The 21,369-nt window shown below is 36.4% G+C and overlaps 1 protein-coding gene across 3 annotated transcripts in view; it reads left to right on the top strand.

Annotated features, from left to right (window-relative positions):
• Positions 1–21,369, top strand: part of RBBP8 (RB binding protein 8, endonuclease) — a 129,330-nt gene that overhangs the window by 81,877 nt on the left and 26,084 nt on the right. For 2 of the 3 annotated variants that reach the window (XM_053571584.1, XM_053571583.1), the window contains exons 6-10: positions 2,260–2,326; positions 11,114–11,289; positions 13,233–13,337; positions 18,149–18,246; positions 20,170–20,282. In XM_053571584.1, the coding sequence (XP_053427559.1) occupies positions 2,260–2,326; positions 11,114–11,289; positions 13,233–13,337; positions 18,149–18,246; positions 20,170–20,282 (559 nt within the window). The remainder of the gene's footprint in view (positions 1–2,259; positions 2,327–11,113; positions 11,290–13,232; positions 13,338–18,148; positions 18,247–20,169; positions 20,283–21,369) is intronic. The other variant, XM_053571585.1, reaches the window with a different exon arrangement.

Genomic DNA, 21,369 nt, shown 5'->3' on the forward strand with positions numbered 1-21,369 from the left:
TGGTAAATGCAAGTTCTGATTTACAGGATCCCTATTTCAGTGGCTGAAAGTGGGAGGGTAGGACATCTGGCTAGAGAGCTTTTATATAGGATATATGGATAGTATGTCTTCTAGATACAAAGATGCCTTCTCTAGTGTTTACCGTAAGTTATTTCGGAGCACTGTGCTGATTTCCTTGTCTCAGTATTTATAATGGACTCTCCTATGCCATAACTTCTAGAAATCCATCCTCATGACTATAGTCTAAGGGCAACTATTAATGACCTTTTATTTCCTGATTCAGCAATTTCTGAGCCTTGCCGCCTCTGACATTAGAATTGATAAGAGGTTCTATTGGGAAAATTCACTATTTTTTGTTTGTTTGTTTGTTTTTAGAGACAGAGTCTCATTTTGTCACCCTCGGTAGAGTGCTGTGGCGTCACAGTTCTTGGGCTTAGGTGATTCTCTGCCTCACTCCCGAGTAGCTGGGCTATTTTTTGTTGCAGTTTGGCCGGGGCTGGGTTCGAACCTACCACCCTCGGTATATGGGGCTGGTACCCTACTCACTGAGCCACAGGCGCTGCCCAAAAATTCACTGTTTTAAAGGTATTTTTTCCTTGGATTTTTCTCTGAGCCTATTTTTAATAATTCATAAAGTTTTTTGTAGTTTTGATCTGCTCATGGCACCATTTCTGGCTTTTCAAAAGACTAATATTTAGAGTTGCTTTGTCTTTTCACTTGGAGACGGAGAGGGAGAGTCAAGTAAACTATCTTAAAAGGAAATCTAAGGTCATTGTTACTCCTGTCACGGGTATAAAGGATGAGTTGTCAAATACTACTGATTCTGCCTTTGTAATAATTCCTCTGCCTCTCCTTACTTCCTGTTTCTGCACCCAGATAGGCCCAGATACTCATTTAATGGCCACCTGATTGTTGATGCTTTCTTCTCACTTTGGTGTGTGCCATGTACTAGCAATTCAGTCTTCCCGTCATTCATCTTTGAAAAATGGTAACTGATAATACAGGGTGTTCATAAAGTTCATTTGCAATTTAAAATGGCTAACTATTTTAAATTGCACATGGACTTTATGGACACCCTGTATTTTCGATATGGTTCCAATCTCTTAACCTGATTTTGAAAGCTTTCTACTATTTGTTATACCCAGTTTTTCTTTCTTGGCTCCACCAATTCTCAGCGTAGAGTAATCTGTCTGGTTTAGTGATATTGGCCTTTGATGAATCCAAAGGCCAACAGTGACATTTTTCTACTTAGAAATTCTTCAATACTTTATTTGTACTTCTCTCAATACCTTTCTCCCAGTCACTTTCAATTGTGTGAAGCAGGTTTATGTAGTATTTTGTTTCCCTTATTAGGCTACACTTTTCTTTAGGCCATTATCTATATCTTAATTTTTTTTAGATCCTCCACAGAAGGTAGATTAGTAACCTCACATATTGTAGATAATCGAAAAAATTTACTGAATGTAAGAAAATATATTTAGATTTATAAACCGTTAAATTATTAACACAGTTTGGATTAACCTTCTTTGGTATGGGTTGATTATATTTACTGTGATTTGAATTCTTGGGTCTAGTCCTCCTGGTAAAACACTTGCGTAACCAATGATATCACGCTAAACATTGCCAAGAGTTTTGTGCTGGTTCTAGTGGAAATTATATCTCAAAATTGGGTTTCTGCTTTATAAATTAAGTATAAATAGGAAAAGTTGGTGAACATAGATTCAAATAAATAGATAATACATCAGTGGATATATTTAAGTTATTAATACTCTTAATCATGAAACATTTAGTATAACTAGAAGAAAATTTGACTCAATATTTATGTTATAAAATTATAGTGATATTTACCTTTATTTTTATGATCAAATTTACTTCAAGATAAGTGACTCTTGCTAAGATAGTATTTGAAATTAGTAGGACTAATTGCTAGTAACTAGATGAAATGCTTTGTTACCCTTAGTGTGAATAAATGCACTACAGTCCTTGAGTTAGCAAGTATGTATATACTCTCTCATTTTTGCACACAAGCATTACATAAAGTTATCAGTTAATCAGTTACACAGAACTGGTACAATGTGAGAGGTAGTAATCACTACCTAGTAAAAGATTGGTTTTGCACAGTACCATTAACCGTGAATAACACTGTGACTTAGAATTAGATATCCTAATTTCTTTGTAAATGTTAACATATCTTTTTTGAAAAGCCTGACACAGATGTCAGTATGACTATATTAAGTGCCACCTTTTTCATGTTTTCAGTGAATGAAAAAAATACTCTACAGGAAGAAAATAAAAAGCTTTCTGAGCAATTACAGCAAAAAATTGAGTAAGTATTTTTCCAAAATTGAGTATTTTCTTTCAGCTTTTCTTTATTTATTTTGCTCAACTGTACAAAATAGTGAAGCTGCTTCAGAGTTGCACATTTCCTGGGAGGCTGAGATAGGCAGATTGCCTGAGCTCAGGGGTTCAAGACTAGCCTGAGCAAGACTGAGACCCTATCTCTACTAAAAATAGAAAAACTAGCCAGGCTTAGTGGCTCACATCTGTAGTCCTAGCTACTCAGGAGGCTGAGACAAGAGTATTGCTCAAGCCCAGGACTTTGAGGTTGCTCTGAGTTATGATGCCACTGCATTGTACTGAGGGTGACAGAGTGAGACTCTGTCTTAAAAAAAAAAAAAGGGAGAGGGTGGCGCTATGGCTCAGTGAGTAGGGCACCGGCCCCATATACTGAGGGTGGTGGGTTCAAACCCAGCCCCGGCCAAACTGTAACAAAAAAATAGCCGGGTGTTGTGCCAGGCACCTGTACACCTGTAGTCCTAGCTACTTGGGAGGCTGAGGCAAGAGAATTGCCTAAACCCAGGAGTTGGAGGTTGCTGTGAGCTGTTTTGTCACGGCACTCTACCGAGGGTGATAAAGTGAGACTCTGTCTCTAAAAAAAAAAAAAAGAGAGAGAGAGAGAGAGTTGAACATTTCATTTTAAAAATTGATGAAGTATTCTGGAGTAAAAAATATAAAGAAAATCATTATATTTTTGTTTCTCTTTTGGGAGTATATGTGTGTGTAAAGAGTATGTATGCATCTCTTAGGTTAGTGAGTATATAAAATATCAACATTGTATTTAAACAACTTTGATTTATTTTTTTTTATGATATATTATAAATAATAAATTATAAAATTTCTTATATTTTAAATAAAAGGGAGTTTTATTATCTCCCTTATAACCTGTCCTAGAAGCATCATAAAAGTATTTCCTCTGATACAATACTCAAGCCTGTACATCTTCTTCCTTCCTCTGTTCCTCTCCCATTCCCCCCCACCCCATTTATTTTAAGGAATAAGAATAGTAACTTTTCTTTTGTGTGCCATTTCTTCTTATGTAAGTTTTATGGTTATTATTTCTAATCTCACTGTAAGTAAGAAACCAAGGCTTACAGAGTCAAATAACTTGCCTGTTGTCTCACACGTAGTAAGTAATAAGACCATCACTCAGAATCATATCTTCTGATTTAAGAGCCTTTGTTCTTTCCATTATGCAATGCTGTCTAACAAAAAGGATATTTTTCTGGATATGGTCTGACTAGTGCAGAGCAGAGATTTTTAGCCAGCTCTTAGTTACCATTTATATAAAACTTAGGTAGTAGTTTTTAAAACTTTGGATTTAGGATAGCCCTAATGGTGGTATAGGAGTTCCTGAGATCCTGTTCCACTTGAGTAGACATCTATAAAACCTTTGATAAACTATGTAGACATAACATGTTATTTTGGCTTAGGATAGTTATCTGTGTATACGCAGTCTCACAGGTGAAATGAACATGCTTATCTCTCTACTTTTAGGATAATGGATATCCTGTAGAATTCTGATATTTCTCCCAGGTGATCAGTCTACTGAACACTGATAGCCAAAAGGAATTTTGAGGAGGGATAGTAGATGAGGAAAGCAGGCTATGCGATCGGACTGAGATTAGAAAATGTACATGAAAATGCCAACACTTTCTAATTTTGCTCATACTCTGTAATGAAGAGAAGCTAGGACATACATCTACAATCTTTGATACATAATTCCAAAACAAAGATAGTTATTTTTTTGTTTGTTTTTTTTTGTGGTTTTTGGCCGGGGCTGGGTTTGAACCCAGCCACCTCCAGCATATGGGACTGGTGCCCTACTCCTTGAGCCACAGGTACCACCCCCAAAACAAAGATAGTTTTATTTGAAATGTTTACAACCTGACTTACTGTACCTGACTATAAATTCATTGACAGTCTTTGCTTATCCCACTTCATGTGAGTATTCTTATATTTGCTGTGAAAATATCAGTGTGTTTGATTACAGGATGATGCCTCAGACCCCACTGGAGATGTTATTACCTATTTATGCTCTGTATGACTGTTGTTGTTTTTTTTTAGGAAAACAACCTGAACTGAATCCCATCTGGTTCCGAGGATTTTATTTTATTTTATTTTTTTAAGTAAATTTATTTCAGGTTGTTGTGAGGATTTTAAATAAGTGATGTTGATGTTCATTAATTTATTATATGAAATGGTTTAGCACATGTAGCTTATGTTTATTTATTTATTTTGGGGCAAAGTCTCACTATGTCACCCTCGGTAGAATGCTATGGTGTCACAGTTCATACAACATCAAACTCTTGGGCTTAACCAATTCTCTTGCCTCAGCCTCCCAAGTAGTTGGGACCTCAGGCACCCGCCACAATGCCCAGCTATTTTTTTGTTGTTGTCATTGTTGTTTAGCAAGCCGGGGCCGAGTTTGAACCCTCCAGCCCTGGTGTATGTGGCCAGCTCTCTAACCACTTAGCTATGGGCACTGAGCCTAGCTTATGGTATTTTGAACACATCAGCTTTGATAGTTATAAATACCAAAGATAGATAAGATAGTGAGTACAGGTTAATACAAAACTAGATAGATAATTGCCTCAAAAACCAAGGTGTATTAAAAGTATGTTGAAACTATATTATGTCATCTGCTTGGTAGAAATATGAATTCTAATTAGTTTAGAATTTATTTTTAGTGTTCTCAGATACACAGATTTTCCTGTTAAAGCACATTGATATTTTAGAAATGAGGTAAAGTCTAAAAATGTGAAATTACAATGAAAACTAATCATACAGATGAGCTCAGGGCATGTATGTTTCATTTAGGTCATGCTTAATCAGAATATGTAGGAGATAATCTATTGTCTTTCGGTTCTCTTCTTAAATTTAAGATAGCAGATGTACATGAACCAGCCTCTTCTGTAGCTTGCTCTCCTCAAATTTCCCTTTGCTTGGCAGTTAAAAAAAAAATAGCAAGTAACATCTTGTAAAGGCAGCCTAGTTTCCCCTGACTACCTAAATCACCATAAAGTTATAAGTGCCGGAAATTCTCCTGAACTTTAGAAAAAATGTTATTTGACTTACATTACCGCTTGTTAAATATAGTGATTCTGACTTCTGAGCTAGTTTTAATGTTATAGATACCTTATATGGTAGGACGGTTGTTAGTGACACTGGAGTTATTCAGTAAAAATATGCCATTATAAAGGTTTATTTACATATACTATATAAATATATGCTGTATATAAATATATATTAATATATGTATATAATTTCTGTATATAAATATGTAGGAATATTTATATATTATATACATTAATATATTAATATGGATTTATTTATATATTAATAATATTACTATATAAATAATATTAATATAATATATATATTAACTCTGCCAACCACAGAAAGCAAGTATTTAAGCTAGGTATTACTTCTCTTTGTTTTGAGAAATAGATGTGATGGGTCAGTAAAAGTTACGGGAGATTTCAAAAGACTATAGGATTCATTTCATTCACTCTCTCTTCTAAATTGAATTCCTTGTGCAACTTGTTTAACAAATAGTCATTGTCTGGAGATCTCTAGTACAAGTTCACTGTTTTCTAAGACTATTTAATTTTTGAGATAAAATTATTATCAAGTTCCAAGTGTGTATAAAAATCACCTTGCTTACAAATTGTTGATTCAGATTTTGTCTTCCGGGACCTTCTGGAACATATCTACCCCCTGTTCTCCTTGACTACTTTTTTGTTTGTTAGTTTGTTTGTTGGTTTGTCTTTTGAGATAAGAGTCTTAAGCTGTTGCCCGGGGTAGAGTGCTGTGGTGTCATAGCTCACAGGAACCTCCCACCTCTTGGGCTCAAGCGATTCTCTTGCCTCAGTTTTTATTTCTATTTTTTAGTAGAGATGAGTTCTCGCTTTCGTTCAGGCTAGTCTCAAACTCATAAGCTTAAGTGATCCGCCTGCCTCAGCCTCTCAGAGTGCTAGGATTACAGGCATGAGCCCCTGCACCCGACCCTTGACTACATTTTTGATACATGGGGACAGCTGGCATGGCTCTCTCAAGTCTTGTCTTCTCTGGGGTGGATATCCTCTGCTCACTAACTGTTACTCATGTGGCAGGACTTCAAGACTCTTGAAGACTCTTGAAAGGGCCATTTCTCTTTAGTGTTTTAGTGTATCAGTATCTTAATTAAGAACTCAGTATTATAGGCATAGCCTGATCAATAGACCAATACTGGTCCCTGTTCCTGTATCTTTTTATTTATATTAATATGGCCTAAAATGCATGCCACTGGTGGCTCTTTATGAGGTTTTCAGTTAACTAGAACCTTAAAGTCAATGTCTTCTCTATTATCTAGTTGTAAATTTGCTGTCTTAGATATAAATATAGGACTTCAGAGTCATGGCTTCATAGTAGATTATTGAGGAAACCTTGTGTTATTTAACCTACTCTCTCATTTTAAGGTAATAGCACTATTGATTAAATACAGTCCTGCACCTGATAACAATGTTTCAGCCAACAGTGGACTGATTGTATGAAGGTGGTCCCATAAAATTATAATAAAGCATTTTTACTGTGCCTTTTCTATATATAGATATGTGTAGATACACAGATACCTACCGTCATATACAGTTACCTGCAAGTATTCAGCACAGTAACATGCTGTATAGGTTTCTATCCTAGGAGCAGTAGGCTATACCATGTAGCCTACGTGTGCAGTAGGCTATACCATGTAGATTTGTGTAAGTGTGTAACTATACTGTTCCCACGACGACACAATCACCTAACATTTTCAGAGCAAACATATTCCCATGATTAAGCAATACACGAGTACTTACGCATTTGGAGGGGCACTGGGTTACATCTTTGTATTATTTTTTCTTTTCCACAACTTCCCTGCAAAAAAGAAATACAATACCACACCTATTTTATAGATGAGGAAACTGAGGCTCAGAAAGGTAAATAATGTGACTGGTAATTGTCAGACCCAGGATTTGAATCCAGGTCTCACTTCAGAGTTTACGTACTCTTTCTATAGTCACGTACTAAAACACCCTCAGAAGGTTACCTACATGGTGTCACTCCATAGGTGGCAGAGCCTGGGTTCTCTCATTTGAGTCAGTTCATTAAGGGTTATATCTAGTGTTTCTTCTTGTTCTGTTTCATTTTGTTAGTTTTTGCCCATTATTCTAACCTTAGGGTAGGGGAGGTTTTTTATATGCTGATTTTCCCCCTGCTATATATTATATTACCTTATGTCTTCCACAAATTTGAATGTCTACCAGTGCCTGGCATCAAGATCATTAATAAAATGTTGAACAAAACCTCCCTGAGGATAGGAGCCCTGAAGCATACCACTGCAGAGTTCCTTCATTAATAACAATTTATGTCAGGGGCGGCGCCTGTGGCTCAGTAAGTCGGGCACCGGCCCCCTATACCAAGGGTGGCAGGTTCAAACCCATCCCCAGCCAAACTACAACAGAAAAAAAAAATAGCCGGGCATCATGATGGGCGCCTGTAGTCCCAGCTACTCGGGAGGCTAAGGCAAGAGAATCGCCTAAACCCAAGAGCTGGAGGTTACCATGAGCTGTGACACAGCACTCTACCCAGGGTGACAAGGAGTCTTCCTTTACTGATATGAAGTTTGTATTTCTTCCATTTTTTTGTGAGAAGATATTGAGAGAATCATTGTTAGATGCCTTTCTGAGAGCTAGATATACCATAAGGCATTCCTCAGAACAACTGGTCTAATATCCCTACTTTTAAAAATTAGTCTTTTGAAAATTAATCTTATTTGAATCATTCACATGATAAACTTATACTGGTTATAAGGGGCCAGTATACCAGACTACTAGTTTGTATTTTAGGGAGTCCTCTTCTCATTTTTGAAAATCAGAACATTTAGATCAGCAGTTCTCAACCTGTGGGTCATGACCCACAGGAACTTTATTAAAGGGCCATGACATTAGGAAGATGGAAAATCACTGATTTAGATGAACTTGATAGTTATGATATTGCTTCATTAAATCTAAAGTGCATTTTAACTGGAAATACAAGTTCTTTAGACTAGAGAAGGGAAAAGCTGAATATTAAAAACAGAGATTCCTTATGAAGGGAAACCCTATATTCTGATAGGTGAGGAGGAACTATTTTGACAACTATTTTGACAGGAATTTAAAGGAGCAAAAAATTGCTCCCGGAAAAGCGAAAGGAGAAGGATCACAAGTGTGCATAATTAATTTAACCAAAAACTGTGGCATGATCCCTAACTTTTCTGAGAAAATCAGAGTGAGACAGTGTTTTCTTGTTTTTTGGTTTGTTTGTTTTTTTGAAACAGTCTCACTATGTCACCCTTGGTAGAGTGCTGTAGCATCACAGCTCACAGCAACCTCCAACTCTTGGGCTTAAGCGAGTCTCTTACCTCAGCCTCCCAAGTAGCTGGGACCACAGGTGCCCACCACAACACCTGGCTATATTTTGTTGTAGCTGTCATTGTTGTCTAGCTGGCCCCAGGCTGGGTTCGAACCCGCTACCATCCGTGTATGTGGCTGGCACCATAACCACTGTGCTACAGGTGCTAAGCCAAAACAGTGTTTTAAAGAACAAACTTGGTTAATGCATGAAAGTTGTTTTGGTTTGTTTTCTCTTCTGTTTTATGACAAAAGAGGACAAAGTCATCGCTAATTTTGGGCACCTCAAAGCTAGTTTTGTGGTGGGGTTTTGTTTTGTTTTTCCTTTTTGTGATTCCTGCTAATTCCACATTGACTCTGCCAGGAAATCAGTTTCTTTTCATGACTCATTCATGTTTCAGATTGAATTTTTGTGACTAATAGGCAAGCAGGCTGTGACGTGATTAAAGCTAGGTCCGATAGATTTCACACTCCATTAATCTATAAGGCCTTCTCATGCGACTTACTCCAGTTTTCCAGAATAAGAATAGGATTACAGGAAAAGATGAAGAATTAGATATTAGACCTGTTACACAGAATATTGACTAACAACAAATAATTATGTATTTCAAAATTGCCCGAAGAATAGATTTTAAATGTTTTTACCACAAGAAAAGGATAAGTATGTGAAGTGGTGGATATGTTAATTAACTTGATATAATCATTCTACATTGTATACATATATTGGAAGATCATGTTATATCTTCATAAATATGTACAATTGTGTTGGGCAAGAACATGCCTAGATCCACATAAATTTATTTCTCTAGTTGAATCTGGGAATGTCTCATAGTCATTCAACAAATATTTATTCAGTGTCTACAGGGTGTCTTAAAGGTTGCTATACATACATTCAAAGAGAAAATGGGTAATTGTAGCTAAATGTACCTTTATTTACAAAATGTTCATTACAAAATATTTTTCTATGTGTTGATATATAAATAAAAATACTAAAAATATAAGGTATAATTGGTTTGTTAATTTTTCTTATTTATGGTGACCTTGGGGACACCCTGTACTATGTGCTTTGTGAAATATCAATGAACCAAAGATCCTATTCTCTAAGAGCTTACCTTCTAATAGGTGAGCAATAGACATAAGTTGTATGCTACATTAGAAATCAGTAAATGCTGTGGATAATGTTAATAGTATAGAATAACGGGGAACAGGAATACTAAATTGTGGGAAGGATGTTGCAATTTTAACAAAATTTCAGCAGAGTCTTAAAGGAGATGAGGTAATTAATCATATGGAAATCTGGGAGTGAACATTTCAAGCCCGTGGAACTGCTAGAGCAAAGAACCTAAGGTGTGAACACACCAAGCATACTCATACCTTAGGTTGATGCAGAGTACAATAGGAAAGAGAAGTAATGGGGAACAGGGACAGTCAGAGAACATAGGATCTTTGTGGATCATTTGAAGGATTTTGGCTTATGTGTTTTTGGTGAAATGGGCAGATAGGGCAGGATTTTAATCAGATTTAATTGATAATTCTTAAGTCCTAATAGAACTCTTGTGACTGCTGTCCAGCCTGGATAGAAGCAGTGACAGAAACTCAAATTTTGAAACCCACTTGTAGACTAAGGATAGCACATCAGTGGTTAATGATAAAGGCCCCTAGAGTCTGACCACTGACATTTCCTCATTAAGAAAATGAAGGTGATAATTCCTCAGAGAGTTGTGGTAATTAAACTGATACATGTCCTCTTTAGTGCCATACAATGTAAATGCACAATAGTTGTTGGTAATTATCATCCTATGTGTTTGCTGAGTCATGCTAATTCTATGGCCACAGTATTTAACATTGGTTCTTTCCTTTCTGTATGTACTTAACAATACTCTCGTTCAAACCGCAGAAGCTCTTGCCTGGGCCATTATAGCCACTGTCTAATTGATTTCCTTGCCTCTTCAGTCCCAGCCACTCTTGCACACTGCTGTTGATTGTCTCATAACCTTAATTCCTTTCTTCTTGCCTTCTAAGTTAAGTGCACATTACTCAAGGCTGTTCTTCATGTGGTTCTAGCTTGTTCTTCTGCAATATTAAGTACACAGGACTTCATGCCTTTACTTAAGTTATGTGGATCCTCTGTGATGTGCTTTTAATTTCACTTCAAGTGCTACCAGCTACATTTTTTACCTTACTTTTTGTAATAATATTCCCCAGTTGGTACTGTAATTATTTTCGTGCCTCACTAATCCTTAGATTTGAAAGGTTAAGTGCAAGGTACACCTCTTACAGCTTCAACTGTGTGTTCTACTAGCTCCATACTATGTAGTAGATATTTTAATTAATATTTGTTGAATTGATTTTCTTTCATTTGCCTCTAGGAATGATCAACAGCATCACGCAACTGAGTTTGAATATGAGGAAAATGTTATTCCAGATTCACCAATAACAGCCTTCTCATTTTCTGGCAGTAACCGGCTACGAAGGAAGGAGAGCCTCCATGTCCGATACATAGAACAAACACATACTAAATCGGAGCTCTCTGTGTGTCCAAATGGTGAGTTGGAATTTTGTATTTTAGTTGTCTGGTTTTACAAAAGAGTATTCATCTGCTAGTTATTAGGTTACTCATTTTAGTAGAAAGAAGGTAATCATTGTTCAGGTAATTCATGGTATAACTGTGAGTTTAACTTCCATCAGTAAATTGCCTGAGAATGCATTTTCTGCCTATGTTATTTAAAGATACGTGTTGCTCATATGACTGTATAAACACTGTATTTTATAAATATAATTAGTAGTTTCTTTTTATTTCAGAAATATATATATATATCTGAGTGCGATAGAAGGGGAAAGGAACTTAACATTACTTTTCACCTCCTCTGTGCCAAGTATTATGCCGAATGATTTGCATACATTATTGCTATATTGTAAATCTCAAAACAGGCTTGTAAGGTAGCTATTAACTCCTTTGTTTTATAAATGAGGAAAGACATGTTTAGAAAGTTTAAATAACTTGCCATCAACTGTCAGGTATGTAGATGAGTAAAAATTAAAATATAGGTCTTCCTAGCTCTAAGCTTTTGTACTTTCCCGGGCTTGCCTGGAAGCATGCCAACCACTGGAGCTGTCTTTAACTGGCTGTTTTTATTTGTTATAATTTGTAGGAATTAATGATAAGAAATGGCTTTATAATATGTCCACGTTTTGACATCTTTAGCATGTTTCTAATTCCAACTGAGTTTACTATTTCTCCTAAACTCTTTGAAACTGGCTTTTCATATAGTCATGAAATTGATTGTGTAACATGATACAGAGATTATTCCTTATATGTTAATCTAAAGTAAATGGTAAAGACTTTAATTTTTAACCAAAATTATTTTTAACGAGGAAAGCATCTGGGGGGAAAGAATATACATAATTGTAGAAATATTTATACAATGCAAATAAACTGTTAACAGTAGGTATGCCTTTAAAAAAAATAAGCAGATCTTATGATAATGAAACACTGGCAGTTTTCTCCTATATTTTTATGAGTTCACATCACCATCTAGTGGAAAACAAAAGAACTGTTAAAAATCCTACACATAATTAGGAGCTAAATTAAAATGTTAAGATCATAGATCTAGAATGAATATTATTTGCCTTTAGTCTACTATTAAACAAGACATGAATCATCTGCGAATATCCAGAAAAGGAACCATAGCAATTTTCTGTATTAGGAAAGTCATCTTTTGTAGCCAATAAAAATGCTTTTGGTTTATTTCTATTTTGTATGAAAGCAACATTTAACTACAGTATTTAGAAACTTAATTTCTTTTAATCTTGTTCTGGTCATATTTTACCTAAAATCTGAAATTTGGTTTTAAGGTAAAACTTTTGGATAATGTAAATTATTTTAAAATTTTAAATGATTTAATATCTAGTATGTCCTGTTCTCTAAGCACTCTTGCTTGTTTCCCTTGAAACAGTAGCTTTTTAATATTATTTTCAACTGATAAATAGGAAAGCACTAATTCTCTTTGTCCTTCTTTTAATTTTCTTTGAATTAAATTCTTAAATAAAAGAACGATTCCTGATGAAAATGTTTCAGAGTTTCCTTCTCTAAATAAAACCCTAAAACAAAGATTGTAAAGATATATAGTTTAGTATACTTTTTAAATTAACCTGCTGATTATAACAAATAGACAGAAAAAAAAACATTAAAATATCCCTATTTTTAAGCTCCTTAGGTCAGAAGAAGTTTGTCTGTTCTGGTCCTCTCTATCCCATTGTTCTAACTTGCAGCTTTGTTTCTTAGTAAAAGTAAAACTTCTTTCTTTTTTATTTATTTATTCATTTTTTAGTAAAACTTATTTCTTAAAATATGAAAATTATGTCAATAAAATAGTTACTTATATGTACTAATGCATTTAAAGACAGGTAATAAAAACAAAAATAATATTTTTAGATTTTTCATTATTGTTTATCATATAGTCTCTCTCCTTTCTTTTTCCCCCTTAGAACTGAGAAAAGTTTCGAAGGCATCAACTCATCCACAACATAATTCTAATGAAAATGAAATTCTAGTAGCTGACACTTGTGATCAAAGTCAACCTCTAATAGCTAGTAAGCAACATATTGATACTACTTTATAAGTGTAAAGTTTATGGTTGTTAGTGGGCAAGAGTGATCAACAGTCTGCATTAGATGATATTAGGAGTTTTAATATAGGCTTGGCAACTGTGGCTCAAGCCGCTAAGGCGCCAGCCACATACACCTGAGCTGGCAGGTTCAAATCCAGCCCACCAAACAACAATGATGGCTGCAACCAAAAAATAGCTGGGCATCGTGGCAGGCACCTATAGTCCCAGCTACTTGGGAGGCAGAGACAAGAGAATCGCTTGAGCCCAAGAGTTGGAGGTTGCTGTCAGCTGTGATACCACGGCACTCTACCCAGGGCAACAGCTTGAGGCTCTGTCTCCAAAAAAAAAAAATAAGAGTTTTAATATAATGTTGTTTATATTACTAGTTGTTTACAAGTCTTTCATAGAGTTTTAATATAATGTTGTTTATATTACTAGTTGTTTACAAGTCTTTCATATTGGAAAGTAATGTTGTTCTATTATTCATATTAATATTTCTACCCATATTAATGTGAATTCCTTGTAATTTTAAATAAAGAAGACTTATAGTGATATATTCATTCAACAAATATGTAAGTGTCTATTGTACTCCAGGCACTCAACAAAACAAAGCCCTAGTCCTCATGGAGCCTACAAATTTAGTTGAAAAAGAAAGAAAATAAATATATGTCAGGTAGGAGGAAGTACTATGAAGAAAAGTGAAGCAGGGAAAGGAGGAATATTACAAAGCCTTACTCCTAAAGGGACACTTTAACAGAGACTGAGGAGAGAAGAGAGTCACAAGGGAAAAGGGCATCCCAGACCCAGACATCAGTGAGCACAAAAGCCTTGGCAGTGACGGTGCCAGGTGGTTTGTTTGAGGAGCATTAAGGAAGCCTGTGTGGTTAGAGTAGGGTGAAGGGAAAGGAGATGTGTTTGGACAAGAGAAATAATAGAATTGCCATCAACCGAAATGGTATCTAAAACCATGAGACTGGATGCAATTACCAAACAGGTTGAGTATAGATGGGGAAGAGAAGTTCAAGTACTAAGCTCTGGGGAACTCCATTATGTAAAGCAATGATTTTCAACTTTTTCTTTTTTTCATTATTACCCCACCCCCAGCCTTTTTAGATATTTTTTTTCCTATTCACTTTCCATGTGGAATTTTAATACTACAGATGTACTGTATAACATCTGTATGTATTGTGTGTGTGTGTGTGTGTGTGTGTGTGTGCATGCTTTATACACAAATAGAGTACGTTTATTTTGTGCCTCAAGAACCATTTTTCAGCCAGGAGTGGTGGCTCACGCCTGTAATCTTAGTGTGGGAGGAGCTCAGGACCAGCCTGAGCAAGAGCAAGAACTAAAAGCAGAAAAATTCGTCCAGCCTGTGGCGGGGCTGCAGTCCCAGCTGCTCGAGAGGCTGAGGCAGGAGGGTCGCTTGAGCCTGAGAGTTTGAGGTTGCTGTGAACTATATATTTGTTGAATGAATATATCACTGTAAAGTCTTCTTTATTTAAAATTACAAGGAATTCACATTAATATGGGTAGAAATATTAATATGAATAATAGAATAACATTACTTTCTTGTATTACACCAGAGTACACCACCCAGGGTGACAGAGTGAGCCTCTCCCTCAAAAAAAAAAAAAAAGAAAAATCCATTTTTCACCGTCCTTTAGAGGCAATATTGATGCCATTGAGGTGGTGATTTAGAGGTTGCAGAAATGAGGAGGGGCCAAAAAAATAGAGAAAGGGCTGCCAGTGAGATAGGACAACTAACAGTGAGGTCCTTTAAGCCATGGGGAAAGGGGAAGAAAGAACAGCCAACTATGTTAAACCCTTGCAAATTGATCACTGGATTTGGATGCATGGAGGTCATTGGGTGTTAAACTAGTAGCATGATTAAAAACTAAAGGTGTAACAGTGACCATCTGAGACAGTGTCGTGCTCAAGGGAAACCAGGGACAGGGAAAATGGAAAGAGCGTTTTATGGTAAAGGCAAGGAGAGAGCTGGACAGTGTCTAGACAGGTATATGGGTCAAGGGAGAGTTTTTCGGAGTGGACTATTATTGCATAGTCAACATATATTTATGCTAGTGGGATGATCAAGTAAGGGGAGGATTAGTAATTCTGGAGAAAGAGGGAACAATTGCTAGATTCTTGAAAAAGTCAATGAAGATGGGATCTAGAGCCCAGTTAGAAGAATTGGCCAGGGTTAATCACTTACTCGTTTGTATGCAAAACTTACATTCTGATCATTTTATATTGAGTGTGACAGATCCTTGCTTCTCAGCACTCCAGAGCCACATCTCTTCTGCTGTTAGCAGGACTTTACTCCATCAATTGTCCTCTTTGTATACAGTGTCTCTACTGTTTTCTTCTTATATACACGTTATCGTCTATCTTCTAAAAATAAAACCTCTTTTAATTGTTTTCACTACAGCTTCTCTTCAAAGTTGAAAAAGTGATGTATACCCAGTATCTGTACTTTCTTTTTTCATCACTCCCAAATCCACTATGGTATGAATTTCAACCCCACTCCCATCCCTCATGAGAGAAAGAAATGGGAGGAGAGGGATAGGGGACGTGGAAAGAAAGAAAACATTCTCACACTCTCTTCCTCACTACACTAGAACTGCTTCCGGCAAAAGCCATCGATGTTGCTGTTCTCCAAAATACATACTCCTGGGCCTGTTCTTACCTCACTTTCTATCTCTTTCTGGAGAAATCTCACTGAATGTGTGTATTCGGCTGTGGCTTATATGTTAATAAATCCCAAATCTATATCTCTGTCCAAGACTTTTCTCCTGGATTCCAAACCAGTGTATCTCTCTGCTGTTGAACATCTCTACCTGCCTATCCTTCAACTTTAGCATGTCCAAATTGACACCTTCCTGTCAAACCTCCTCATGTGTGTTTACAATCTCAATGAGTGAGTGCATATCTCTTAAGTTACCTAAATCAAAAACTTAGAGTCATCCTAGATTCCTGCTTCTTCATCTCTTATATCTAACCAGCCTCTAAGTCTTACTGTTCTGCCTCCTGCACATCCGTTTTCCATATTCTTCTGCACACCTTTGTACTAATTTAGGCATCTCTCATCAAGACTGTTTCAGTAAACTAATTTGTCTTCTTGCCTATTAATGACTATTTCTTGCCTTATGAGCCTGTTACAACCATAATTAACTTTTATAACCCAAATATTGCTTCTGTCTTCCATTCTTGGATATCGGTTCTGGTGCCTGTAGCTCAGCAGCTAGGGTGCCAGCCACATAACACCGGAGCTGGTGGGTTCGAGCTCAGCCTCGGCCTGCTAAACAACAGTGACATGTACAACCAAAAAATAGCCGGGCATTGTAGCGGGCGCCTGTAGTCCCAGCTACTTGGGAGGCTGAGGCAAGAGAATTGCTTAAGCCCAGGAGTTTGAAGTTACTGTGAGCTGTGACGCCATGGCACTCTACCAAGGGTGACATAGTGAAACTCTGTCTCAAAAAAAAAAAAAAAAAAATTCTTGGATATTTCTTCATTGTATACAAGATAAATTCTAAACTTCTTAGCAAAATCTGACTCCAGACAACCCAACTGAGCCCATCTTCTGCTACTTCCATCTTCTGCAATGTGATTTCTAACAATTGAACACGCAATTTAGCAATTTTGTTTCCCTTATCTACACCCTTGAACATGCCTAGAATCCTACTTTATGTTTCAGATCCACTTAACCTGTTACATTCCTCTTTTTCTCAAGGTCCACTTTACACATCACTTACTATAAAACTTACCTTGATTTTCCCAAGGCAGATATAGGAGTTTTTTTCTCTGTGTTTAAATCACTTCTTATATGTACTTTCATTATAATTTTTCACATTGTACTGAAATTCTTGTTTTACCTTTCAACTGTAGCTCATAAACTCCTTAAGAATAAGAACTCTTTCTTTTCATCTGGTGCTTAGCACAATGCCTGGAACTTAGTAAGTGCTTCATAAATGCTGAGTTACCAAAACTATATGCACAAAACTTTATAAAATACTTGAACATTGGTGGTGATTCCTGTGTCTTAACTTAAAACTTGAAAAATAGTAACTTTTAGTAATAAAAGTCTCCCACAAACTTTCTATGAAAGATAAAACTGTGGTTTGATAACTCACGTTGTATCAAAACTCACAGTAAGTTCATTTTATGATTTTTTTTTCTCCCAGTGGCAATAAGAAAAATCTACCTATTGCATTTAATTCATTTTGGAAAAATAGGAAACTTAGTTGAAAACATTTAACAAGTGTGGACATTAAATACCTGCAAGGTAGTGCCATTTATAGTAGATATTTTGAACTTTTTTGGACAGAATTTAAAACTTTGTCCAGTATAATCTTATAAAGTGATTTTATGCAATGTTTCTCTGAGCTTTTTTCTTCCTTCCTCCCTCTCTCCCTCCCTCCCTTCCATCTTCCTTCTTCCCTTCCTCTCTCTTCTGTTTTACTCTCTTGGGTTAGAGTACAGGCATTGGATCATAGCTCATTATCACCTCAAACTCTTGGGCTCAAGTGATCCTTTGGCCTCAGCCTCCTGAGTAGCTGGAAACTACAGGTGTGCTCCACGATACCCAGCTGGAGTTTTTTTATTTTTGTTGTAGAGATGGGGGTCTTGCTGTATTGCTCAGTCTGTTCTTGTGTTCTTAGCCTCAAGTAATCTTCCCACTTCAGCCTCCCAAAGTGCTGGGATTACTGTCATGAGCCACCATGCCCAGCTCCCTTTTTTGTAATTTTTAGACATCTAGTCTCTGCAGTTGTATAATTGTTGTTTTTTCTTACTTAGAAACACATGGGACAAGCAGTTATCCCACTGATAAGTCATCTTTCAATTTAGCTGCAGTTGTTGCTGAAACACTTGGACTCAGTGTTCAAGAAGAATCAGTAAGTAATTGTTTAGTTTGGTGAGAAAATGAATTATTAACATCCTTTTAGGTCAGTTCTTAGAGAATTGAGCAAGAGAAAAATTTTACCTAAAGATCACTGGATCAAGGCCTAGAACAAAAATAATGTTGCTAGAAAGGCCTGTTTATGTTGTCTATCCCAGACAGTCCCTGCAGGAGTCCAGAGTCTTTAGAATTCTTAGAATATGGGTTGAGTCAAAATCTTGGAGAATAACAACAGCATAGAGATTTTGTCAACTTTTTCCTTCCTCCTCTCTCTTCCTTCCTCCCAATTCCCCATTCCATCTAAGACAAGATCTAAACCATGAGGTTGACTTCAGAATTTATTGAATCTTTTTTATGTCCTTTAAACTGAGATTTGATTTGGAAAACAGACTGTTCTTTTAATTGTCAAGAACTGCCAGTCCAATTAGATCTAAGTCTTAGAGATTGGGTCCAAAATTGATCCCCATATCTTCTTTTCATTATTTTAGTACTTCCTCACCTCAGGCAAGTTTACTTTTTTTCCTTAATCGATTCCTAGAAAATAGAAAACCTGAATGGGGAAGAGTTCTATTCCAGGACAGTTCTAAAAGAATGTTCCTTTGCTTTAATCAGTAATTGTATATGTGCTCTTAAGTTGTCTTACTGTTTAATTTCTAAAAATTGAATTGCTTTTTTTTTTGCAGTTTTTGGCCGGGGCTGTGTTTGAACCAGCCACCTCCAGCATATGGAGCTAGCGCCCTACTCCTTCAAGCCACAGGCGCCACCTGAATTGCTTTTTTTATTACATTTGGATTTTTTTGCCCTTTTTAGTTTTAAACCTGTCCTCAAATGATATTGGGTAGTGTTGACCTTTGACCTTTAAATGTGTCTTAATGGTTTCTAATTCCCTCTAGCAAGTCAGTAGTTTAGACACCAGATATATTAAAGGAGTTGAAATCTAAAGACCTGCTCAAAGTGTGAGGTCAACAACACCTATATCACTTTTGGAATTTGTTAAAGATGGAGTATCTCAGACCTGCCGAAACTTTTATTTATATATGTGTGTGTGGCACACACACACACGTGTTTTGTTTTGTTTTGAGAAAACCTCACTTTAGTCACCCTGGCTTGAGTGTTGTGATATCATAGCTCACAGCAACCTCAAAGTCTTAGGCTCGAGAGATCCTCTTGCCTCAGCCTCCCCAGCATCTGTCACAACACCCAGCTGTTGAGCTTTTTAAGAGATGGGAGATCTCAGTCTTGCTCAGGCTGGCCTGGAACTTCTGAGCTCAAGCAGTCTTCCTGCCTCGGCCTCCCAGAGTGCTAGGATTACAGGCATGAGCCACTGCACCTGGCCTGGAAACTTATATTTTAACAGGATACCCAGTTGACTTGTATGCGTATTAAAGTTTAAGAAGCATTGCTCTCTAAAGAAATCTTTTAAATTCATCTCCTATTCATATAAATAATTATCCTTATTCTCTTTCCTTCATCTTAATAATTTTTTTAGAATTAGAGCTTTATATACAGGTAATAGAATATACTTATATAAAAAAATTTGCTTTTCTCTTTAAACTTAAAATGTGCTTTGTATTTTTTTATTGTGATGAAAATCACATGACATTAAATTAATCATTTTTGAAGTGTATAATTCAATGGCATTTAGTATTTACAGTGTTATGCAGCTTCCACTTCTATATAGTTCCAAAGCATTTTTATCACCCCAGAGAAAATGGTGAACCCATTAAACATTCTCTTCTCCCTGTAGCCACTGGTAAATAACCAGTCTGCTTTCTGGTTCTGTGGATTTAGAATCATATATTATGTGACCTTTTACTTAGCATATTTTTGAGGTTCATTCACATAGCATATGATAGTACTTCATCCTTTTTAAGGATTAATAATAATTCATCACATGGGTGTGCTTTTTACTATAAAGGAATCTCAAAGTCCTATGAGCCCTCTTGGTGATGATCTCTACCATTGTTTGGAAGAACATCACAAGAAACAGCCTTCTGAGGAATCTACAAGAATTATTGACGATAATTTAAGGTAATTTGGATCACTTTTGGTGTAAACTATTGGTGAGATGTCATTACAATGAGTTGCATATAATTAATTTCTCTTCCTGAGCATAGTGTTTCCTTCTAATTAATTTTTACTTTTAAAAAGTTCTCCCCAGTTTATGACCAATTGAGAGCTTATTTGCATTACAATAGGGAGGTAGATATTATTTGTAGATACTTTCTGTATATTTATCAAACAGTAATTAAGAGTTCCCGGTCTGTTACTCCGCTCCTTTAAAGATTCAGTCATTCTCTTCTGGGTTTGTATTTCAAAAAACTGGATGTTATATAGACTGCATCTGTAAGTGTGGTTGAGCTCCCAAGATTGTGTTGCAGTTCGTTTTTACTGATTTCAGAACGTCCATTAACTAATAACACCGGCCTCCCATAGTATCCATGGGGGATTGGTTCTAGGATACCTCTCTCCCCCACCTTGGATACCAAAATCCAAGGATGCTCAAGTTCCTTATATAAACTGACCATCTTATTTGCATGTAATTTACATACATCCCACATTCTTTAAGGCATTTGTAGATTATTTATAATACTTAAAGAATCCTACATGTCATTTCATTCACACAAATAGATCCAACACAGTAATTGACACATGGCAAATTCAAGTATTGCTTTTTGGAAATTTGGGGTTTTTCCCAAATATTTTCTTTTTTTTTTTTTTTTTTTTTTTTTTTTGGCCTGGGCTGGGTTTGAACCCACCACCTCCGGCATATGGGACCGGCGCCCTACTCCTTGAGCCACAGGCGCCGCCCTTCCCAAATATTTTCTATCTCCAGTTGGTTGGATACACAGATGCAGAAGCCACAGATAATGAAGGACTGGCTATACCTACATTCATGTAGCATTTTGTGTTGCAAAAGAGCTTTTTGTTTTTACATACATATGTTACATATATATGCGTGTGTGTATATATATATTTTTTTGTTTGTTTGTTTTTTGAGACAAAGAGTCTCACTATATTGCCCTCAGTAGAGTGCTGTGGTGTCACAGCTCACAGCAACCTCAAACTCTTGGGCTTAAGTGATTCTCTTGCTTCACCCTGCCAACTAGCTGGGACT

This window comes from Nycticebus coucang, chromosome 19, assembly GCF_027406575.1.
Source record: "Nycticebus coucang isolate mNycCou1 chromosome 19, mNycCou1.pri, whole genome shotgun sequence".
Lineage (NCBI taxonomy): Eukaryota > Metazoa > Chordata > Mammalia > Primates > Lorisidae > Nycticebus > Nycticebus coucang.